Source organism: Tachypleus tridentatus, chromosome 13, assembly GCF_004210375.1.
Source record: "Tachypleus tridentatus isolate NWPU-2018 chromosome 13, ASM421037v1, whole genome shotgun sequence".
Taxonomy (NCBI): Eukaryota; Metazoa; Arthropoda; class Merostomata; order Xiphosura; family Limulidae; genus Tachypleus; species Tachypleus tridentatus.
In genome coordinates this window covers 83,996,919-84,023,283 of record NC_134837.1, presented here as the reverse complement: position 1 = coordinate 84,023,283, position 26,365 = coordinate 83,996,919, and the positions used below count along the sequence as shown (strand labels likewise).

General features: G+C 31.2%; 1 protein-coding gene across 8 annotated transcripts; it reads right to left on the bottom strand.

The window, feature by feature from the left end:
• Positions 1 to 831: 831 nt before the first annotated feature.
• Positions 832 to 25,961, bottom strand: LOC143239968 (meiotic nuclear division protein 1 homolog). Of its 8 annotated transcripts, none has more exons than XM_076481669.1 (7): positions 19,337 to 25,961; positions 13,981 to 14,095; positions 12,737 to 12,802; positions 9,059 to 9,232; positions 5,052 to 5,159; positions 1,615 to 1,774; positions 832 to 1,188 (listed from the first exon to the last, which is right to left on the bottom strand). In XM_076481669.1, the coding sequence occupies exons 2-7, from the start codon at positions 13,981 to 13,983 to the stop codon at positions 1,082 to 1,084; spliced, it is 618 nt and encodes a 205-aa protein (XP_076337784.1). In that variant the 5' UTR covers positions 13,984 to 14,095; positions 19,337 to 25,961; the 3' UTR covers positions 832 to 1,081. The 8 variants fall into 8 exon arrangements, with proteins under 8 accessions (XP_076337784.1, XP_076337786.1, XP_076337787.1 ...); XM_076481671.1 differs by lacking the exon at positions 19,337 to 25,961 and adding an exon at positions 19,212 to 19,325; XM_076481672.1 differs by lacking the exon at positions 19,337 to 25,961 and adding an exon at positions 19,234 to 19,317.
• Between the last annotated feature and the right edge of the window lie 404 nt (positions 25,962 to 26,365).

Below are 26,365 nucleotides of genomic sequence, written 5' to 3'. Positions count from 1 at the left end.
TTTCAACTTGGTTCATTCAATGTTATTACATAGTAACTGGCTTTATATAACACTAGCATCATAGTGCTCTATTTGGTGGGCTTCATAGTACCTTGCAGCTGCAAGCCAGAGGGTTTCTTGAAATCAGTACATGAAACAGCTTACCATAAAACTCAATAATACTAAAGATAGGTTCACTGTTAGCAAAGATTAAACTTCAGCTTTTGGAACTTCCATGCCACGTGAGCTGATCTGAGCTAGTTCCCAAAATGTAGGCCTCATTCTATTGCACTTTGTTGAGGTCTTCTAGACCCTGCAGTCTCATTTTCTCATCAGACTCATTAATGCCATTTATTATAATTGGGCAGTTTTGTGCAAACAAACTATCACATTACAAACACCATACAGTTGAAATGGAACAGTACAAGGGGATGTTTGTGTGACAGGTAATGGAGTATCATGAGATATTATACTTAATTTTTTCCAAGGAAGTTTTCTTATTAAATTGCCAAAAAATGAATTGAAGTGAAGAAAGAGATTTATTTTCCAAAAAAATATGTTATTAACACTTATTCTATTTGAGCTATAAGTGATACCAAATCTATGTTGTTTGCAATACATTAAACACTTGTTACATTCTGTAAAAAGAAAAAAAATCTAAATGGTATCCAGAGAAAAACTTGTGATTTTAAGTGTTATAAAATAAAATTAAGCAATTTTAGTTAAATACAATATAGCTTTACCTAAAGATTGTCTTGTACTACTTAAGTAATAAGTGTTTATACACAGATATTGAAACCTGAAAAATTAATGTTAGTATTTTTAAATGGTACAAAATTCAAAGACTGGAGATTTACACATACACATATTTTGTGCAGAATTTATTTAACTGTAACAAATACATAAAAATTGTACATAACTATGTACATAAAATTTTATTGAAAATGACTGACACAAGTTAGAAAAACTTCAAGATTTTCTTATCCCAGTTCAAAACTACAAGAAACATTCAAATAAAGTTAACACAAAATTCAAAGACTCTTAAGTCTCATAAATCATTCACACAATAAATAATTGTTATGATACACCAGACAGCACTGTCCTACTCCACGTAATCTAACTCTTCTGGAATACAGAACTGTTTATTAAGAACAGATTCTTCAATAAAAAACTTTTTTTTGCACCAAGACTTGATGGAGAAAATGTTATCTGAAAGTCAAATGAAGTTTGATTTTTAAACAGTGACATCCTTAAAAGAGATATAAGAATTGTTATGCAACTACTACTTAAATGAATGCATTTTTAAAACTGTAGTCAAATTTAGAATATTTTTGCATACATTCACAAATTCTTAACTGCATAGATGCTGAAAGTGAAAGTTACTGTTAAAATAAATATTACATATGAAACTTCTCTATTTTTTAGAATGAATCATACCAAAAGTATTTCAATTTCATCTACCATAAACAAGCATTTTAACATGGTTTTTCCTAATTACCATTTTATCTTATGCTGACTAATTTTACAATTTAATCAATTATTCTACTTATACATAAAAAGTGATGCATTTCATCAGTAATTCGTGTATAGTGGCTCTCCTATTTGTATTTTAACATAACCACATACTTCACTCACCTGTCCATCGATTTGTTGCTTCTTTGGCCATTTCAGTCTGTTTCTTAAGACCTTCCAGGACTTCAGGGTCACTATCTTTATATTTCTGAATTTCTCCTTTAAGTTCTTCTTTTTCCTTTTCAGCTAAATTAACTTCTTTCAATAACTTTGTTCGATGTTCCTTAAAAACAAAAAAGTTGTAATACATGTCCTAGGCTTGATGCTAACTTTATAAACAACTTGTCCTTTAGGGCACATAGATGCCACTTCTTATTTTGCCTGATATTCAGGTACATTATGTCCATAATATCCTTATCTCTTTTTTGTATCTTAATGTCCTATTAATTTATAATTTGTGAAAACAGTACTTCTACTTTTGTCACAGATAAAATACTTAAAACTCCATGTTTCACAAGTAGCTGTTACAAATCTAACATCAGACTGCTTTTGTAAATTTATTCTGAAACAAGAGCACATGCTACAAACACAATTAACTATACCCCAACAAAATCAGCATCTAATAATCACAGTTAACTAAGAATTATTAAATGTCAACTAAAGCAACATGAAGATTAAAACAAAAACCATTTGAAAGCTAATAGTTTATTAATACCAAAGCATAAAATAATTATTTTCTAAAACAGAGAACAGACAAAACTAATCATATAAATATTAAACATTTTTTCTCTAGTCCAGTTAGACAAACAAGGATTTAAAATTACTTGTCTGATTCAGACTTTCACTTATTCTGAGTAACCAATAACACCAAACTTTGTTACTTAATACCCACAAATAATAAGGTGTAAGTAATACTTAACTACTCAACACAAGAAGGGAGTGAACATGACATACAAAAAATTGCAATGCAAATCATGACCTAGGAAATGCAAAAAACAGGCTTTTTACTGTTAAAAACATTCATCACCTTTCTTAGTGCTATCTGGACATGTGTAAGAACAGGACTGTGGACTTCAGATGATGCACCAAAACAAAAAAAGTTAATAATAATACTCCTCACCCACAGACTCTAACATTCCAATTAAAAAACAATTCTCATAATTTGTGCCTATTCACCTAAGTTTATCTTGCTATAAAACTGTTTTCTTTCAGGTTAAACATTATTTTTTTCAAGCTATCACATATATGCATTATTAACCATTAAAGGGCAGCCATTATCAACTGATGATTTCATTCTTTGTACTCAGTACAGTTATCATCAATTGATGATAAAGGCTAAAAACATTATTTGGCAATCCCCTCACACTATAGTGACCATACTCACTTCAAGTGTTGTGTCTGAGACACTTTCTCAGTGTAAGTTACAGAGCAGAAAAGGAAGGGTGCAGCAGCTAAAGGAATGAAGTGAAAGCATTTTTCATCAAAAGACAAAACTGAAGTATTAGCACGTGATAATTATTCCAATGAAGAAGAAAACTTAAGATTTCTTTTATCATCATCAAATTCAATTACTTCAAGCTCTGAACATGATTTAAATAGTAAATCAGAATCCATTGGTTCCCAGTGGGTAAAGTGTCATGACTTTGATCCATTTATTAATTCTTTTTTATTGTAGAAATGCTGAACTAACAGATAAATTTAGGCTCATAAATGAATCTAAAGAGTATGAATATTTTACTACTATATTTTATTAAAGTATAGTGAGTCACACTGTGTGAGAAACAAACAGATATTATGAATTCTGTAAATCCTTGAATTCCAAAGAAAGTAAAAGTAACACTCCCTCTCCTCCACACAGTAAGAAATGGGAAGATACAACTATTGACAAAATGTACACTTTTTTTGCTCTGGTGATGCTAATGCTATTTGTAAAAAAGCATGTGTTGGTAGATTATTGAAAGAATGATCCCCTTATAGGAACTCCAATTTTTCCAAAATACATTAGTTAAGACTGATTCAGGGAAATTCTTAGATATTTGCACTTTGAAGAACCAAATGCAAACAATCAATTATGAAACATCTGAGAAGTGTTTACAATGGTGAAGAATAAAGCCAAGGAGTCTTTTTCTCCATTTCAGCAAGTAGTTATCGACAAATCCTTGATTCCTTTTAAGGGTCACAGCATTTCCAAGCAATACATTCCAAGCAAATGCCATACATGTGAAATAAAGATCTTTGTATTATGTAATTGTGAGACAGGAATTATAATAGATATGATTATCTATCCTACAAGTGATATAAATGTCCCCAAAAATCCCTGATTAGGATTTTCAGGATCAACTGTCAAGCAACTGATGAAAGACTAAATTGGAAAAGGTCACCTATTACATACTGATAATTATTATACAAGTCTGGAATTATGCAACTTTCTCTTTGAAAATAAGAGTGCTTTTTATAGAACAGTTAGAACTAATCAGAAGAACATGCCTAAATTTGCATCTCTGAAGAAGGGAGATGTTGAGACCAAGAAGCAAGGGAATATTTTAGCACTTCAATGGAAAGACAAACATCCTGTTACTTTGCTTAGTACAGTCCATAAAAGTGAAATTAAATAGTGGAAAAGATGATTACAAGACTAAACAACCAAAACCAAACCCAATATGGTTTTAGATTATACTATCAACATGAGGCTAGTTGACAAAAGTGACATACAAACTGGGCAAACTGATTGCCTTCATAAATATGTGAAGTGATAAAAGCTCTTTTTTTCCCCTGATTGATAACTCTTACTTTGAATTATTATAACATGTATCTAGTAAAAACTGGCAAGAAGCCATAAAGCCATCATTCAAGCAGTTTAGTTACTATGTAATTTACCACTTATTTGAAAAGTATGGAATAATAACAAAACATTTCCCAAGAAACAATAGCCTTACTGTTCCTAATAGACTTGTTGGAAAAGAAGTATTTTATTGGCACTTTTTAGAAAGCATTCCATCCTCAGGAGCTAGAAAAAGTGGACAAAAACAATGTAAAGAAGGTAAAGTAGCACTGTGCATTCAAAAATGTTTTTGTGATTTTCATACCATAAAAAACATTCAAACTTGTAATAAATTATTACAAATCTTTATCATGCTTTTCTTTTCATTTTCTTTCATATTTTGTTCAAAATTCATAATAAAAATGCTAAAGATTATGTTTAAGAAAATTTTTTCCCCCAAGTTTTTATGCCTGTGATGAGTTGCTGCCTACAACATTCCCATTGTTATAAGGGTTAATAAAATAACCTAACTTATCGTCTTGATTCTTCACTACTATATTATTAGCCAGTTGATTTCTGTAATATAATCCTTGTTTTATAGATTTCATTGACCTTCCCATAAGTTCTAGGACTAACTTTATCTTAATGTTATGTGTCCTGTAGCTAATACCTAAATTTAAATATTAAAAATATAGCTCACAATAATATTATGACTCTTTTATTGTTAACTACAAGCTGTATTTTGTACACAGTACATTTCTTGTAGCTTACATGAAAATACAAAATCTTAAGAACATACTGTATCTTCTCTACCAATTTGAGCTTTAGTCACTGCTTCGTTAAGAGATTTGAGTTTTTTCTTTGCTTCATCAATCTGTTTTTTCAGATCTTCTAACTTTCTTTTTCTCTAAATGTGTAAAAGAAAAAATACAAAGGAATTACTTAAAACAATTCAAAAACATAGTTCATTTAATTAGATTCATTCACATCATAACTAAAAAAAAGATTCTTTCTGTTTTTGAACCTCAAAGCTTTGCTTATATTTCTTCCCACTTGTAAGATTCATTTGTTAGCTGTGAGTATTCTAAAAACACATTAAGATGCTTATACAGAAACATTCATAAGTAGAGTATTTTAAATGTGTACTACAAATTCTGAAATGTTGTTACTGTTTTAAAGTACAATATATATCAATAAGAGTAATGGTTTTAAACATGAAAATAATTTGCTTTCTCATAAATCTAGCATTTTCCTTCCAAATCATGTTAAGTTTCACAAATAAATATACAAAAGTTCTTGGGTTAAGTTCTATATTTTCTTGAAGACATATTCATTGCAAATTTCAAGAGTTATATGATTTGCAAAACAGTCCTCGCATCTATCCATTTTCAGTAATTTCCCTCTTTAGTGTAGGTGGGTGTGAATTTTATTATAAATTTAATACAAAAACATTTATCTTTAAAACTCCTTTAACAAGATTTCATGCACTTCTAATTTACATAAGCTCTGAGTCATAAGTTTTGGTTTTGTTTTTTTCAGTTGAATGATTTATCATAACATTTTCTCCATGTGAACAAACATTATGAAAAAGAATTTTTCATACTGAGGTTCAGCTATTCATTTTTTATGTTCCACTACTACTGCAGTTTGTTATATAAATGTGATTAGTCAAAATCATTCAAGACTTTTTCAGCATCACCTATTTTACTTCATTTACAAAGGAACAGACTACTCTCTCTGTTTTTATTCACTGATTTCATTTGCTCTCTTTCTGTTTACCTTCAGTCATATATGGTACTTACAAAGGAATTTAAGCTATACTGTTCCAGGGGTTTTCTTAAGAACCAGCTAAAATGACCAGTACAAAACATGTTTGGACTAGATCAAATTCCAAAGTTACAAGAAATAAAATCAGAAAAACAAAACTTTTGTTAAAAATACCTGCAATTATCATGAGTTTAGCTCAAAATGAAAATTCCTATTCTAAGAATAGTAACAGTACCAAATGGTACCTGCATTTTAGTTTTAGCTTTGCTATGATCATTGAAAATCAGTAAGTTGAAACAAAACATACAGGGTTTAAGACTTTTCTATATTTATAATTTTGGGTATGTGCATAAAAATATTACATTATTCAATTTATCTTTCAGGGAGAAGCACACGTGATTTTGACCAAATACCGAATGATGGAATCTTGAACATTTTGTTGCAAGGCTGTCAAATAACAACAGAAAATACATATTGAAGATTCAGGTTAATTATACTTGTGTCCCAATTCAGGACAAATCAAGCATAATCTTCATTTAGATCTACAACTAGGAATTTCATTCATAGGTGAAAGAGTATGTTATTCAGGAAAACATGTTTCTCTTGGAATGTTGTGTGCAATCAACCACAATCAACTTGCAATATGGGGCCGAAAAGCAGTTTGTAATTTTTCCACAGCATTTCAAGGATAGTTGAGCTTAAATGACTTACATAAATGGAGTCCATTTTTGGTATAATAAAATATAACTACATTATGAGATTAAAATCAAAACACAAGCAAATAACCTTTCTGGTGAAATGCATAAATTTCATATCAAATTTCTGGCAACCATCTGAAGGTGCTTGAAGTACTGTATTTCATAAGCAGCTTTTTCTTTTCTTTTTATTCAGTTTCTAATAATCCTGATTTATAGCACTTCATGTTTTTAAGGTAATAATCACTACTTTAAAAATCTTTTATACACACATATCTCCATCTATTTCTTTGATATTGTAAGGTATTTACAAGACGCATATTGAGCACTAGTTTTGTTCAACTGGACTCTGCAACATTTCTGTAAAAGGCACAGTTACATCAGCATATGAAACTTTTTATCACAAGGAACACTGCTGTGTGTCCCTGAAACAGTTGGTATACTTTTTATTTATTCCAGTAAGTAAGTTAAATAACCTAAGCTTATACAATTTGAATGTTATTTCCTTACACCTTATTTGAGTTTTGTATATTGCATCATACAAGGTACTTAGTTCGTAGCTCCTAATGAAACTTTCAGAATCTATGAAAATCAATAAATCATTAATGGTCTACAGAAAAAGTAAAATTTTGGTATGAAAATACCTGGCTCAAAAAACCTTCATCAGAATGCATGTTTCCCCATCTAATGTTAAAGATGTTCTAGGGTAGCAAGCCCTCAGAAACCCCTAAAAAGACTTTGCATCTTTGACACACTCTCCATGCCTTCAATGTGACTTAAGCATCTTCAACAAATGCTTTGTAAACATCCTACAAATAAAATTATTAAAAACCCTCCTGTTCCTAGAATGTGATAATTGGCTAACAAACAGCTACAAGTATCACAACAGAACAAACAGTGATCAAAACAAATGAATATGTCAAGTACTCAGTACTAATAAAATATCCATTACTCATTTTTTCCTTCTTATAGTGGAAATAATTATCAACATTACACTGTAGTTAGCACAAACTTATAAAACAGTATCTAGTTTTATCTTAAAACTGTTCACATAATTTTATTTAGTTTTCTTATTATTTTCAATTCTTATGCTGTAAATTTCCAGTTTTGTTGTAAGATACTATTGTAGAAAATATTTTTAAAATATTTGTCTTAAAACTTCAATTATTATTATGAAATTTGTTTTATATTTCCATCAGCACACTGTCTTTGAAATTTTATTTTGACAATTGTAACAAGTCACCTTTTCTGCTTATAAATCATAAAAAGAAACACAAACTGCCAAATATTTATCCATTATCTAGGGCCTGAACTTTTAAAAGTGTTACATAGTTCATTTTCATATACAAGTTATATTTATTGTATGATGTCAAGTGACTACATAAACTCTAAAAAAGAAAGTAATGAAAACATATGATTACTGATCTTCATAACAAGGGTAAGATCAACAAACTATAACTTTCAAAGGGGTATGATAAAACATGCCTGTCTGGGTGTAGCATCCAAAGCAAAGTTTACCAACAGGATAAAAACAACAAGGAATATGTTTTTAGTACGAAAAACTGCAGCTATCAACTACTAGTAGAAGAAATGATGAATGGACAGATAAAGTGTACACAGATATTAGACTGTCTCAGCTGTTTCTTTCAGTGGCCAGTGATTCACTAACTCTAGCAATGCAATGAAAAGAATATTATAAAAAATGTAAAATGATAGTTCAAATAAGTCTGAAAGCCATTTATTTCCTATAGAGAGAGATGACTAGCAGAGTCTCAATAGTGATTACAGCATGACCATTTTCTGTATGTAATGTAAATCTGTGGCATGTGCCAAGTAAGGGAAGTATTTTCATGGCTAAAACTAGGCTGTTTCATTCATTTAGAAGTCAAATAATATATAATGTATTGAAAATTGGTGCTAAAATGACAATGAAAAAAACAGCTTTACTTTCTGATTAATTTCATTTTCACCATCATTGTTATTTGTCACAATATGTGAATGAAGTGCATGATGGATTATTGCAATGGAACAACATACCTTATAGAGTCTATGCCATGTGAAATACAGAACATTTTAACAGTAGTAGTTCAACAAAATATTAGGTTTAAGTTCTAGCAAAATTGACAAGCAAGGAAGCTTATACAGCAAACTACACACTTCTACTTTAGTATATTAAAATTAACTATGACTATTGTTTGCCTAAACATTAATTATTAACTCAAATTCTAAGAAATGGAATTTAAAAATTACTGATTTATCCAAATGTGAATACTTTTAAACCTTTCACTAAATTATTAATTTTGAATAACAAATTATAAAAAAACACATACAAAAAAGATCTTACATTATTTACAGCTTTACTTGGAAATGCCCAAAAATAAACAGAAGTTCCAATTTTGTCTGTATCAATGAGACCATCATCTACCAGGGATTGCGTAACTTCTTTTACAGATTGGGATATGATTCCTTTTTCTTTTGGTGCTATTTTCTCTAAGTCTTTCAATTGAAATACATCTTTCTAGGGACAGAAAATTATTATATCATTGATATCTAATAACTAAGAAAGCATACATCTTTTTTTAAATTAAGGAATTTAATTTAAAATTTACTGAGTGTGTAAATGAACAAGTATAATAAAAATTAATAATAATTTCATAAAGACCAGTAGATATTAATATATACATAAATGAGCTATCTATAATTATATTGAAGGTTTAAATGCTGTAAAAAATATTGAAACAAAAAGTTAAAACTACAAAAATTGTGTTACTTCAAATTTTAAAACATCCTACTATGCTCTGACTGTCATAATTGCAGTGAGAGAAAAAAATTTAAATAACTGAGTTTTTGTCTACTCTTCAAGACCTCTGTAACTGAACCTTCAAATCTAGTTATATGTCCAAAGTAGTTCATCATGTATTTCCTATACAGATATATAGTAGTATTTCTTTCAATTCAACAAAGAAATACTTGAGACCCCAGATATAAGTGTTCTGTTTTTTACTCCAATCAAAGCTTGCACATCTGTTTCCAAGAAAAATTTATATCCATAGGTTATTACAAGACTCACTTATATTACAATGGCAAAAGTAAAATAACATGTTTATTAGTCTAGAAATGAACTATTCAATTGAAGCAAAACTCCAGTATATCCATGTAGTTAAATAGATATTCAGATTAGTATTACACACAATCAGAAGACTGGCATCCAAAGTTACATAAAAAAAAAACACAAACCAATGAGGAAAAACACAATGAGGAATAAAATAATAAATACAGTCATAATGCTATATGTTTGTCAGAAACCATAAATTCTAAAATGGCCCTGAAAGATTGTTTACTCCTAATATTGGGAAAACTGTTCAGACTTTTGCATTATAACCATTAGCTTTAAAACTATTTTCTTCACAACTGATATTATAACTATATAGCAATTTAAAGTATGTAGTGAAAAAAAGATTAGTAATTGATTTTTGTATAGAATCATAAAGAAAAATCTAAAACAAGTTTTTACTCCAAAAATGAATTAAAAACAAACATTTGGTTAAACATATAATTAGTCATCTGCCTAAGAGATGTGGTGAATGGCTTACAAAACAGCATCACATAAAGTGTGTTAGTCTTTAAGCTACTTGGATCCAAAATGTATACTATTTTTTTTCTCCCTTTTTGATATAGGTGATTTTTGGTTTTTGGCCACATAATCTTTCACTTTTTTTGTTTTTAATTTCTCTTCAGGTTTCTGTTATTTCTTATCTAAAGGAAGATGTGTTTTATACATTTTGTAAGACTCCTTGACAGTTTTCAGTAGGTTCTGAGCTATGGAAAATTTAATGATATTACCACTTTACATCACAAAATACCTCAGATAAGCAATAATCCATTTAAGATCCTTTGAAATACCTTTCTGCTAATTGGATCTTATTTTTGTTGATATATGTTAATCTTTTTATTAACCTCCACATGAAATATACTGAACAAGTTGTTACAGAAGTATATTGCTATTTCTGATGGAACTTTTTCATTTCCTATTTTATGGCTTCTTGCTATGGTAATTCAAATTTAGATTCAACTTTACAACGGGTTTTATATGTGGGCTGGATTCTTTACAGTAAGTGTCTGTGAGTCTTTGATAATAAATTTCAACAGTAAACATGCAGCACATAATACACTTGTTTAAAACATATCAAAACAAGTCAAATGTATATACAAATGTTCATTGAACAGTTAATAATCATATTTGAGTCTACAGTTTTAAATATTCTCTATTTTATGAAAAGTTCACATAGGCTGGTTCAGTTAGGACACAATTTGACAATAATTATTCTTCTCTACTTTGTTATTATAATACAGTCTATGGTAACTTCCCTTTAAAATCACCACTGTAACTGTTGGTTCCTACAGTTTTATACTGAATTTCAAATAATTTGTCAAAGTCCTCATAGATTGATTCAAGACAAAACAAATTATTCTTCTCTACTCTGTTATTACAATACAATCTGATAACTGATTTACAAATTCCCCTATATACTATTATGGCTAAATTCAAAATAGCTTAGTCTAGTTTAGCAATAAATTATATTTTTGACATGTATTTATACCTTGACAGAGGTCTAGAATATTCCACACACTACTACATATTATGAGAGAATAACACCTAATTGAAACAATGAGAAAAACTTAGAAGTTTCTAGTAACACGACATAATAATATAACAATCACCAATTCATAACTATTAAACTACAAAATGTATGATTTGTAAATGTTTATGTAAGGAAGCTTGCAATAAACTACTGCTTCAAAAGTAATTAAATTTAACACTCACACTATATAAAATATCTAAATAACTTTCTCATTAAACTTAAAATAAAACAATTGTCTATACCTAGCAGCTCCCACTGTGTTTACTAGTAATACCACCTCCAATTAATAGCACAAAAAACTTCTATAATCTATTGTCTCTTATTTCAGCACTGCCTTTATGTTTCTGTTCATTTTAGACTGGTATTTTTATACTGTACAGACTTACAACAGATAACACAATATCTTGCAGGTTCTGATAACAGATTATTTTTACACAAAAGCTTATGTCCATTATTACCTTATTTTTCAAGCCAAATATTATCAAATTTTGTTTTCTCATGTGACATTTTGAATCAATATACCTTCTTAGCAGAATTAATGCCATTTCTGAATTTATTTTATAGCCACAAAGCTGACTGCCTTAACATATTTTCAGGCAAATAAGTATAAAATTTTGATATACTAAACTTGTTTTCAACCAAGTTTTACAAAAAAACCTGACTGTATTAGAGTAGAAAGATTTTGTAAGCCGCATACCCAGTAAGTAAATGTTTTGGCTGGCTCATATGCCCTACAAAAAACCATATAAAACAATAAAACATAAGTTAATAATGACACTTAACACCAATGTTTTATGTTAATACTGAAAACATTTTACAAATCTTTCCCATCATGTTCCATAATCATAAAACTTAGTTACAAATTAAATAACAATGTTCATATAATTTGAATAAGAAAAGTAGACATAAGATCATTTTTAGAAAAAAAAATGTAGAAAAATAAAGGCCACTAAAAAAAACTTGGGAAAATAGGAGGTAGAGCTGCAGGAAACATACATTTACTGAAATGTTGCTTTAAGTACATAAAATATTTTTTAAAAGCACCAATATTTTTTAACTTGTATTACAGAAACATCACTCAAAAATGTAAATTGTATAGGAAGCAAAATAAATTGGATTAATAACAAAACAGACAAATACAATAACTAAAACATAAAAAGGTTTGCATTCCAAGTAGAAGTCTTTTAGCAATGCTTAGAGAACATAAACTGTTGAAATTAGCTTTTGTGTGAGAGGAGATAAGTTCATTTCAAAAACACTTAATAGCTTCTGTTTATATCAATACTACCAATAAAGTTAGTCTACAAATTTCAACATCACTGACCTAATGTACTAAAGAATTTTTTTTTAGGGAAATAATTTAAAAGTTTATGACTTACTTTTTCATAAAATAATTGAAGCAGACGTTGGCGTTTTTCTTCTATACTCAGACCTCTACGTTTGGACTGAAAGTAAGTTACAACGTACTCTTATAAAAATTTGCTAACAAAAAGTTAATTCAGTTTACTTCCCAAAGTTTCAGTTTTAGTTGGTTAAATTTCTTTGCACAGTATGAGTGCAAATAATCAATATTTAAGGACTCATAATGAGTTTAAGTGTTCTGTCTCTTCCTTTCTTATTTCACAAAATCACCTCTTTTGGTCTTACAATTTAAGATGTACTTTAGAGTGTTTGGTGGGCATTTCAAGTCTGCAGCAATCTGTGGAAAGATCAACCAACATCACATAAAGCTTATGCAAACTTTCTGCTCTAATAACAAATCTCATCTTTTTTTTTGGGCTGTGGTATAATAGCAAATCTTAATGTATAATGTTACACAGTTTTTATCAAGGCTTATTTGTGGAATGCTATTAAGCTAATTTCTTCTAATATATACAGGTACCATATCCTAACTTCTTTCTATATAGTTAAAACACTGAATTTGACAAGTATGTTCATTTAAGCAAATCCCTTTATGGCATGTCCATGGTACAAGTATATGGGAATTCTAAAGAATGATAAGTATTCTGACCCTGGCTCATTCGTCATCAGGGGTCATTGAGGCATTATCATAGTGCTGAAATTTACATTCTGTAATGATATGGAAGAATCAGACCCATAAAATGGAAAGAATAACAAAATACAATCCTGTCCTAACAATTTTGCACAATACTGTATGAGATTTATTTTTGTTCTGAATATATAGTATTTTGTACATCATGAATGTATGTGTGTAACCAAACTCTTGATCAAGAAATCTGAAACAGTCATGAACTATTATTTAGTTACCATGTAACTTGCAAAGTTTGCAAACATTTCACCAAGATATTTATCTAATGTGAGTAAAGAGTAAACCTGTTTCACAAGTTCAGAGATACAAACCCTCAAAATGTTTGTATCACAAAAAGCTTGAAATTACTAGTTGCTGCTGGAAAACTATCTAGCTGCATGTCACTACAGTCATTAATGGCTGTATGAATGTTGTATAACATTGCCTGGAGCACTCATAATTGTTTCTTTTTTTATTCTAATAACATAATGTGCAAAAATATATAACCAATCAACAACCATGACTGTATTTTTCTTTACAAAAACTATATTTTATTACACATATATGTTCTGAAAGTTACTTCATGTAGCTTACCATTTTTAGCCCAATAGTACAGAAACTGATGTTTTTCTTTCACCTGTTGCTCTTTATGGTTTTTTCCTTACTATCTTTAATAAATCCAAAACTACATTAAATGGTAATAATGAACCTGTAAAAAAATAAAAATAATTAACAAAGTTTCAAATTATGACCTTGTGCTAGTTCACTTAAATATTAGACTGATATTAACACCTCTATTTCTACTCATTTTAAACATAAACCAATACATTGCAATTTGAGTTCTATACCTGTGATGTTAATATTTTCCCTACCTTAAACCATATTTTAGATAGAAGTTCAACTTTCTGCACAACAAGGATCTATTATCTTATACCACTCTCATGAAGGTCTTTGTGCCATAAAAGTTAAACAAAGCTCCTAACCCTATGCATTTTAATATGTGTCACCAACTTTTGATATACTCATTAAGCCCTTCAACAATAGGAGGTTGACACATCTTCCATGTACAGCAATCCCTATGAGTACTAACACTGGAATAAAGATTCATTCTTTACAAGGCCAATAAAATATACTGGAATGAAGGATAGAGGTAGTGAAGTGAGGCATATTTATTTATCTATCAATCAGGTAAGGAAAATGTTAGATTGAAAAATGTATACTGCCTCGCTACACAAGAAAAATCTAGAATCTCACATTGGTAATCTAGTGACATAGAGAAAATAAAATTATAAAGATGAACTCCTTTCTGAAATCATAGTATCAGAAATGGCAAACTAACAAAAAGTTTCACCTACTTGGGTAGTCTGTTGGGACCTCATTTGGTGCAAGATTGCACCCTTCTCATGAAGGGAAAACTGTTCATCCAGTAAAGATGATGGAGCAGAAGATATTGTAAAACAAACCTTTTGCATGGTGCTGAAGTGTTGCAGAGGAAGACAGATTGCTCAAATGGCCTTTATTTATCATGAAATCAACTGAATGTGTTTGGCTAAGGAAATGTCTAATGATACTGTACTGGAGAAACACTAACATGAGATGGTACCTACTACAATAATAAAAGCCAGAGAATATATATCCCAGACTTGCATCTTTAAAACAATGTAAAATCTGTCAAGTTGATCTAATCACTGTATTGGTTGGGTTCCTAGTATAATGGGATTGCCTGTACTGTGCGTTCAAGAAACACTCTAGCCATACTTCTCATACCAAGGGGGATTATGCCATCCAAATTAGAAAATCCTCCCCAATGACTGGGAACTGGAAAAGTAATACTCCACTTTAAGTAGGGAAAATGTGTAAGGGCAAACATGCCAGAGAGGTGCAACCAATCAGAAGGGAAGAGATAAAGAGAGATGATATGACCAATGTGGATGAATAAAAATAAAGCAAAAGACAAGTGAACAAATCAGCACATGTGGAAAACATCTAAAATATCAACCCTGGTCATCTAAAACCCAGGAGGATTTTCACTTGGGTGCATGAAAACCATCTGGAACCAAAGAATGATTAAAGTTGGTAAAAGTGGAGCAGAGCTTTGATAGGTGCCCAATTTCCTATTTTCATAGGAATAATATGTATATGGGAGTAAAACCCCAGGGTGGGGGTCATGGTTATGGCATTCTAATCTGGTGAGATGACATGTTGAAGAATAGGAAAAAAACCCTGAGTAATTCAAAGTCTAGGATGAGTCCATAAACAAGTGTACAAAGTGGGAGAGCAGAGCTTCTAAGGGACCAGAGAAAAGTAGTAGTTCCAGAAGCAAGTCATTTCCAACATCCACAAAGCCAGCTCACATAGAAAGGGAATGTCGGAGTGTAACAAAACGACTAGGAATAGAAGGGGAGCAATACAATGAGACAGAAAAAATGAGAAACATGGGGCTCTTTGGCCCAAAATAACAGGAAAAGTTTTAAAGAGATAATTCCTAATATATTTCATCACATCAAGATTCCAAAGAAACACATCTAAAAAACCTCATCACAAAGAAAAGATGCAACATAGGAGTTTCTGAGAGAAGACTGAGGCAGGAGAATTAGAAAAAAAAGGCATGCCAACAAATTTCCTCTCAGAAAAAGAAAAGTAAACTAACTGGTATTCAACAAAAAAGCAAAATCAACAGCAATGTGGAAAACAAGTATGTGCAAATTTACTCAACAAAGCTGACTGGTAGGTACAAAAAAGATGAGAAGGTACAAAAACAAATTAGACAAAAAAAAGAAGACTCCTAAACTTAACGAAGAAACTCAAGTCATTGAGGCTCATAACAAAAGGCAGTCCAAAATTCAGCAAAAAAGGAAGAAAAACAAAAGTCACACAATTATGTAATGCAAAATGAAGGTGGAATTACCTGGTCCTTGTTGAGAAAAGTGAACTAGAAGTGTAAGCAACACTGGTGAAACTAGATTAAAGATGGACAGGCTCAGCTGAAATAGCAGAAGCAGTAAAATGTTGGAAATTGTGGACATAAGATTAGAACAAAACCAACCATACAACAGCAGTAATATTACTAACTTGTCAAGAGTGTTTCCAGTTACCATAACAGTACAGGATATCTTTTGTTAGGGAGTGTCAGAAACATGATGTCATAATCCAAATGATCCACAAAACTGACTTTTTCTTTATATTAAAGTTGGTCTGATATGATTATTGTACCTAAATCTACCTCATACACATAATGATGACAGTGAAGATCATGTAACAAAATCCATAAACTGGCTTAAAACAGAAAATAATAATGGCAAGTGTATTTTCTTATAGCAAAGCTACATCAGGCTATCTGCTGAGTCCACCAAGGGAAATCAAACCCCTAGTTTTCGCATTGTAAATCTGTAGCCTTCCAACAGGGGCACATAATAATGGCATAAAAATCTTATTCTAGGTATTGTAACACATCCCAGAATTACAAATATGACAGAAAAAAATCCAATAAGAGATGAATAAAAGTTCCAAGATGTTTAAAATTGGGTTTCTTTTTTCCTTATAATCCAGAAAGTTAAAGAAAGAACATCTACAATATGAATTAATAATAAAAATCATGTAAGTAGTCCCTTAATCCTGAAGAAAAAACAAGTCTGAACAAAGGAGCATTAAGTCAAGGATAAGCTTTTATCCCAGTGCTGATTTGCAAAGATAACTGAAAATTGGAAGACTTTTTGCCAAAACCTCCTACTGATAAAAGGCTCTAGTCAAGTGATGATTCGTTCAGAACAGATGTGTTCACTGGTGACAGCTTCATTTAAAGCTTGTGGTATGCACAAAAATGTTTGTGTAAATACCATGAGGTAAGAACTCTCTGTTGTGCAGAGTTGTGTATAAGTTTCTGAATTATCATTTAACAACCAAAACAGCTAATTGAAATTTTCATTATTTTATTTTTCTAATAATCTTTGAAGAACATAGAAAGTTTTTATTGCAGACATTGTCCATGGTATTCCCAGGGGAAAATAAATTGAGAGATAAATTATTAGTGTGTTAAAAACAAATTAAAAAAATTCAAAATGTAATGATAACAAGTTTGACTCAACCATTAAGTAAAAGACTATGGACAACAGTATTAAAAAATCGAAAAAAATTACCTTCCTATAATGTACACTGTATTCATACTAAGCATGGGCTCACATGGTGATTTGTTTACTTTCACATACAATTACCTGTTACAGGTGGCAACTTTGTAAAAATGTTTATTTGCATGGGTTAGTAGTATTGTCACATGCAACTGGAGATAGAGTAAAGCAGTTTCTTAACAAGAAAATACATATCAAAATTATTATTTGCTTTTTATGCAGGGATTCATGATCACTAGCACAAAAAAACCATAGTCTCCAATGGCAACCTAGTGGCAAGACTTCTGTTAAGTTTGCATAAACCCCAAAAAAATGATGAAGCACTGAAAACAAAATGTTTTCCATAATATTAAAGAGTTAAAAGATCAGCAAACAGTGTGCAGAAATCTGAGACTGGAGAATAACTGATGACCCTCCTTTTTTTAAAGCAATTGACAAGAACTGCCCTAGAAATTATGCATACTTATTTGTAGTGGATAAAATTCTATTCTGATAAAACAGGTTTTGTAAAATAATTTACTGAAATGTAGTTATAAACGAAAGTCACCATGAATTCTAAAGGTAAGTACTGCCTGACTCATAAACTTTATTAATTCCAAACCTCTTTATTAACCTGAAGATGACCTAAGATTAAAACATTCTTCTGTACTTTAATTAGTTTAATACCCATATCAGCCATCTTTAGAATACATAATTATCACCCTATCAGCATTTAAATAAGAAAAGGTCCAAGTACAGACCTCTCAGGCAAGATCTCTAGTAACAAAGATCTATTTATATTGGAAACCATAAATAACCTCTTGCTTTATTCATTCAGTCAATCTACAATCTAATTAACTCAACCCCACTAATGTGAATTTCTTAGTTAATATCATATGTGCACCTTATCAAAATCTTCTTGAAAACCAAGTACATAAAAAAGCCGCACTCCTTCCATCCAGACAAATAACGTCCTCTAAAAGTAAAACTTTACCACATGATTAAGGCAGTTTCCTTTCAATTAATCCATGTTGATTTTCTTCTAGAACAACACATTTCAGTTTTCACTAAATGATCTTGCATAGCGTCTTTTATCACTCTATAATTTGGCCTACTACAGAAATAAATTTAACTAATCTATAAATAGCATATCATAAGCATTAGGAACTCTCCAATTCTGAATTTTAGTATTACCAACATGGTAAATTTGAAAATATTACCCAAGGGTGCAATATCTAAACCTCGATAGTAAATTACTAACTTAATAAGGTCAGTCAGTACCTGAATTTCACTTTCAGTAAAATCTTAGGGTATAAACATGCTGTATATTTAATATTATTTTTATGTATTTACTAATTTTGATGTGATCAAAAATAAGAATCGACTTGATTATTAAGTATAAAAGTAATAATAATAGTATAAACTGATATTGTTTTTGTATAATTTTATTTTATAATTGTAGATCCAAGCTTCAGCACACTGAGAAAAGTACAACTGAAAATAAAGTTAACTACATATTATTACTTATTATTTTTATTAATAAACCTAATAAACATTAATATCTACTATATTATGACTTATACTATGTTACTATTACTACTAAACTATATAATGGAAGTAAGAAACGCAAGAGCTCATAAAACTGGTACTATTACTAATTTCTGAGTAAATAAAAGTTAAATACTTTATTAAATTACATCTATCAATTAATATTTATTTTACTTTTTACTTAGAAACGAGTTACTTGAAACAATTAAAAACAAGGACAAAAATAATGGCATATAACTTTTAAAATTTAATTCCAGTTTAAGTTTAACACAATACTATTATTAAGAAATCATTCAAACATTTCTATCCATTTCGTGAGCAATCGTCGAATTATACATGTATTTAGTTGGTTTTTCGCGCCAAAATTAAAGCTATATAGAGGGCTTGGCTAAGTCATATTACTAAAACAGACCGCTTTTTACAAAGTTCATGTCAACGTATTCTGAAAGCAGATTCTCCTCGGGACAGGAGCAAGTCTTCAGATTTACGATGCTAAAATCAGGGGTTCAATCCATCTTTCAGACGCAGCAGATAGTCCAATGTGGCTTAGATATAAAAAAACATCAAAACGCCTCTGAAAGCAGTGTTCAACTGTGATATTAGGTGAACATTGTTTCATTACAGATATTATTGATTTTATACATTATTAACTGCAACAAATTCTTAGAAACTTTCACAGAAATTGAATTAATATAATTTTCTGTGTTTTAATATTTAAGTTGGTACATTTACTTAATATTTTTTCTTCTAAAAGCCATACAATATTTGCAATAAAATACTTTAATAAAATACCTATATTCACGTGTTAATTTGTGTTACTTAAAGACGATAATAACTGATATCTCTCATTCATCTTGCTTTCCCTGATGGATCGCGGTTAGTCTTATGGATTAAAATGCTATAAATCGAATTTTGATACCCGTGTTTGGCGACGTACAGATAGCCTTTTTTGTAACTTTGTACTTTCTAGCAAACAATCATTCATTGGAAATATACCAAATATGAATGGGATATTTTTTGTTTGACTGTAGTTTAGCACAAATCTATACAATGGGTTGTATATGCTATACCCCCCCTTCCCAAACACACACATACACCAATTTCGAAGCTAAGATTTTTAGCATCACAAATTTTTAGACTTACTGCTAAGCCACTTTGAGGTATGAAAGGGAATGACAAATATTGTATTTCTACACACCAGATTTAAACAGTAATATATCTAAAACCATTAAAAAGTGGAAAGAAAAAATGTTTCCAGTTTAGTTTGAATTGGTACTTTCACTTCGAAACATTTTCAACTTTTTCATTCAGTTAAATAAAACTCAGTCACGTAAGTAGCTAAATTCCTTTCAATCTAGTTACCTATTGTTCCGAGTCACTAAACAAATGACTATTGTTATGACAAAAACTTCAATACACTTTAACATACGATGAGTGTACTCAAATCTTATCATATATTTTAAGTTTGCTGGTCCTTTAATTACTACATAAATATTTCAAAATGTCTGTATACTTGGTCAATGAAACTACAAAGAAACCAAAGCTAAAACAAAACAACTTCAACTCTGAATAGTTTTAGAATAGCATTAACAATTTTTAAAACATTTATAACTTAAGTCTGAATTGTTGAGATAGTATGGTATATTAATATATCGTATTTCCATTGTGCTGTAGTAGCATAACATTTACTTTGAACGTAGTCTTTGTTTTGAATCTGTGCAGATTTCATATAACACGTGCTTGACAAAATTACTTGGTTGATTTTGTTTACCTTTGTTTCTTTGTTATTCTCAAATTGGGTAATATCTGTTACAGCCAATGGAGAACAATTCTTAAAACGCAAACTTTTGTAAGGATGCCAACAACGTTTTCAGTAATCATTCAGGTGATATTTAGATGTTTCATCCTCACTTATGTGATGAAAATGATACATTGCATATTAACTCATGTTACGCTGGACAAATACGAGTTTCTTCGAATCTGATATTTTGGATTTGTCACTCTAGTAGATGATTACAAGGGGTCTTGTAAATGATTTCAACTTGTGAACATCTGCTAGAAATGGCCGTCTGATGCAAGTACAGATATTGTTTTTGTTTCACATTTAACACGATTTTTCATTTTGTTTTACATTTGTGTCTATTCTCTTTATTGTGTTTAACACCAAATTAGTTAATTAAGAAATTTACCGCTAATTTGTAATTAATAGCTTAATATAATCTCTGGTTATTAATCAGACCTATCTGGTGGAACTCTATAGTTCATTTAAATATATCAACGAACATATATAAGAATCCATCTTTCTCTCCAGTAAAGATGCATCTGCAACTTTTGCCCACGTTTTAACGATACCTTTTATAGTGTGTTGTAAAGGAACCCTGTAGTTGTGTTTAAACTTATGCCCAGATGCGTTTTTTTGTGACAAGCTTAGTCAAACTCAGATTTTTTTGTCAAGTTTAGTCAAAGTCAGACGTCTGCCATGTAATCCAGTTTTAGGTGAACCTTTCTTCGTCCTGTGGCTTCGACCACTTTGCTCTGATAAGAAATTAATGAATCTGAGAATACAAAAAAAAGATATGGGAAAAATATTTGTATCATAACCTCAATATCTATTATTGTGGGGTGGTGTTTTCTTTTGATGAGTGCTACTCTGATCTCTAGAGTTATTGAATCAGGACTTTTCATGTAAGTAAATGAATTTTCTACAAGTTATAAGTCTTATAACCTGGAGGAAGTGTGTTATGCGAACATATCATGTATTTTCTGTATTTACATTTTAAAGTAGAATTCTTCAAAAGTTTTATTTAGTCCAAGTCTATAAATGTTTCATATAAACACATGGCCCAGAAACTATTAATTTTGTTATAAGTACTTTTGTTCATTTGCTGTTTTAGAGAAATATTGTTGTAATGCTGCAACTATAGCAGTGTCCTTCACTGCTAAACTAGATGATGCCTAAAAGTTACAGCATTACCTGCGTTAATGAGATCAACAAGTCAAGTGGATAGCGCTAATAGCTATGGGTAAATCTGACGTTTCCTATTAATTAAAAAGTGTAAGATTTGAATATTTCTACAAGGTATTTAAGTAAAATGGTCGAATGAAAATATCCTAAGGGAAAAGCTAATTAATCATTTCAATCCAGTAGAAAACAACGATCCAGTGACCAATGCAAGTATAAACACTATATTTTGTCTTTAATCTAAATTAAGCTCGTCACTTTGCGTTACCCATCTGTCCCGTATCTATATTATTTAACGACAAACACAGTTAAATTTAGATTTTGTAATCCGTTTGTTTGTAGTTAAGTACAAAGCTACACATTGGCTATCTGTGCTTTGCCCACCACAGGTAACGAAATCCGGCTTATAATAGTATAAGTATACAGATATACTGCTGTGCCACTGAAGAGTTACTTTGCAATTTATATTGTCAATCTTCCCATTATATAATGGACCCGCCCAGCATTCTGTGAGGAAATATATTAACCTGAGAATACCACATAGTAGGTAGGACAGGAAAAGTTTTGTTTCCCCAACCATAAGATTTTAATGGGAAGGTGTTTGTTTCTCATAATGTGGGTATTGCCTTACTTCAACTGTTGAATGCAAGAGCTTAAAGCAATGCTTCTAACTGAAAGAATGACATTTCTTCTAAGTGGAAGGGCTTATGACAAGCAATGATAGTTTGCTGCTGGAAAAGGATGGTTGTTTGAGAGAGGCACTAATCTGATGCTGAAAAAGTCTCTGATATTGACTTTCTTACATCTACAGATTCAGGAAGATAGTCTGATGATGGTGTACCCGTAACAGTAGATCAAACATTGCCCAAGCAAATTAATCTCAGTGCAAGAAAAGTATGGATAACTGAGGGTCACCGAGATGGAATGGTACCTGGCGAGTCTGACATCAAGTAGATGAGATTCATAGATTATTCCCACCAACTCTATTCATGACCACCTAAGGAGGACTGAGCCTGCTGCTCCTCCATTCAGACCTGTTTTTCGAGCAAGTAGGGCAGCGAGCACTCAGCCTGCCAGGATGACCATACATTACAGTGAAACCTGTAGTCGTGTAAAAGTGCAAAAAGTTTCCAAGAACAATTCCAGGCTCCAACTATTTACCTCAATGTGCTCATTATATCAGTAGAATTTCAGCCACGCATTGTCAAAGAACCCACAAGGAAGAGGTTATCACCAGAAGTCCCTGTGAATGAAGTTTAGCAAATTTAGCCACGATATCTTAAGAAGTGGCAAAATAAGCGGTACCATTTCTTGAAGCATTTCAGATAGGTAAGTGCTTGAAATGACTGGATTCAGGATTAGGCAACCCTGTACATTATAATAATTAAAGATTTCTTTATGGATGCTCTATTTCTGGCATATCCCTACAACAGTGTTCCTAATGGATACTAATACCAGCAATGATGGAATCACTGTTATCAAGTTTGAAAGACACAATAAAACATGTAATCATGTATACACTCATAGCTCTTCGCCACAAATAATATATAACAGAAAAAGAACTGTTCAAAGTTGTAGATATTGTGAAACACCGTCACCAGTGCTTGTATGGTAGGAGCCATGTTTTTTTTCAAAATGGGCAGTGAACTTTAAAGGAATAATACCACTTGGATAACGAAACTGCAAACATTAACTGTCGTAATGCAGTGTTTGGGCTCATAACACAGAAATTCAGATAAGACTGGATTACCATATGGTAAGATCCTGGACACTGTGTGGGAATTAAAAAAACTTTCTGCCACAGTAATGTCAAACCATAAAAATAAAAGATTGGTTTGATTTATTTTGAATTTCGCGCAAAGCTACTCGAGAACTATCTGCACTAGTCGTCCCTACTTTGGCAGTGTAAGACAAGAGGGAAGGCAGCTAGTCATTACCTCCCACCGCCAACTCTTGGACTACTCTTTTACCAATAAGTAGTGGGATTGATAGCACGTTATAACGCCCACGCAACTGAAAGGACAAGTATATTTGGTATAACGGGAATTCGAACCCGCGACCCTCAGATTACGAGTCAAGCGCATTAACCACCTAACCATGCCGGGCTAAAACAGAAGATTCTGCCAGAGGAATGATATCATGTTTAACACTTTGAAAATTCTAGAAAGAACAAGTAAAGAAGCTACATCTAGCATGGGCACTTCTGGTCGTGCAGCAAAGTCGAGTCAGACCAGCAAAAACAAAGATGAATATAGCATGGATGCAAACAATCTGTGGCATTTACATGGTCAGTTTGAAATGCTAAGAGCTTCTCTATACCATTGCTTTTAGCAACTGAATCGTGGTTCGTAGATTGTGCTGCAGCTACTGAACTTATTAATCCATCAGATTTTGTTAAACAAGATTCAAAACAGTTAATCGCAAAACGGAAAGTAAAAACTAAATTAAAATACCACTTTCCTTGAAATCTGAACATTTTAACTTTTACTAGTAATGTTTGCTTGTTTTTTGAATTTCGCGCAAAACTACACGAGGGTTATCTGCGCTAGCCAACACTAATTTAGTAGTGTAAGACTAGAAGGGAAGGCAGTTAATCATCACTACCCACCATCAACTCTTGTGCTACTCTTTCACTAAAGAATAGTGGGATTGACCGTCACATTATTACGCCCCACGGCTGAAAGGGCGAGCATGTTTGGTGCGAAAAAAACAACAAACTTACTTGATAGGTGAAAATGTATATCATGCAAGTTCAAACTTACACAATCACACTGTTTATGTTACTGCAAAAGCAGTTCATAAGAACAATGGTTTTATTTCAGTAATAAATTTATCAATAAACCTTTTCAATTCTTTGTATAAGAGAAACATTTATGTGAAAAAGAAAGTATCATTGCACTACACTTGTTAATAAACGTGTTATCAAATGGTGAGAAAACGTTTTTAAGGCTTTTAGGTTAACTCTTATTTTTTTAATGGTCACATACATGAGACAAATTTTAAAAATAGGGTAAACAATCGCCAAGTTTTTTTGTTTTTTTTTTAATTTGGAGCAAAAGTATACCAGGGATATCTGCGCTAGCTGTCCATCATTTATTTGTGAAAAATAAGAAGAAAGTCATCACCACCCACCACTACCTTTTCACAAACGAATAGTGGGGATGACCATTATATAGCCTCGACTGAAAGGTTGAGCGTGTTTGGTGACAGAGATTCGAACCCGCGACCTCACAAATCGAGCGCACTAACCACCTGGAAGACACCGACGGAGAATGCTAGCTCAAAACGTCATCGTTCTTTAAAATAAATATATTAACTTTGCGATTATTCACCCTATTATTTAATTTTGATATATTTGTCGTCTATCCAATTTTCACTATATATTTCACATACACACACTGCATAACCTTTTTTTAATTCTTAAAACGTATGGCTGTAACTACCCTTGAGTTTGGAATTGCCCACCACCATGAAGTTTGCCAGTTTAAAGCGCCAGATATATAATGAAATGTTAAAAATATGTATCGATCTGCTTTTGTTTTTAATATTATTATTGAGTTTCTAAGAATTAATCTGTTACATAAATACTCGTATATCTCTAAAGTAACTGCCATTTTTGAAATATGTATCATTAGAAACTATTATTCATGCTTGGTAATTGTAAAAACGCTAATCAAAATTTTAGTGGTTAAATTGTTTGTTTGTTTGTTTTTTGGAATTTCGCACAAAGCTACTGGAGGGCTATCTGTGCTAGCCGTCCCTAATTTAGCAGTGTAAGACTAGAGGGAAGGCAGCTAGTCATCACCACCCAGTCACACTCACACACATGTATGGATTAATACTTTGATTAAGGATACCAAATAAGATTTAATGTTCCTGAACGACTATATTTTGTAAATTGGATATTCCCAATGATTCTTGTTATTGAAGGCATAATACAAACTTTTAACAGCTAGGCTATTCAAATATACTTTATGGTATTCTCTTTCACAAAGTTTACAAATTGCAATTCATTAAAAAGTGTTCGTGTGTATGAAATAATTTTTCCGTCCACACTGCCCTCAAGTGTGCCTAAAATCATATCAAATACATTTTGCCACATACAAGGGTCACTTGTGGTTTAAATAAAGATGACGTTTATCACGAGAAAAAGAAGATTAGAAATAACGACAAATGGAAAAGAAACATTTTGAAAACAACAACAACATCCAAAAACATTTGATAAGATACAAGATGCTGGTGTTGGTTAGAACATCATGTCCAAACATGTATAAGGCAACAGGCAATATTCACTTTAAAGATGCAGATAAATGCTGATTTCATATGTACACACCACAAAGAAATGACGTGCAATACAATCGACTCA

Excerpts from the sequence above, each read along its gene's own strand:
- LOC143239968 (XM_076481669.1), bottom strand. Across the intron at positions 9,233-12,736 it reads TTCAATTATTTTATGAAAAA|AAAGATGTATTTCAATTGAA; the intron begins GTAAGTCATAAA and ends TTCTGTCCCTAG. Across the intron at positions 1,775-5,051 it reads AAATTGGTAGAGAAGATACA|GAACATCGAACAAAGTTATT; the intron begins GTATGTTCTTAA and ends TTTGTTTTTAAG.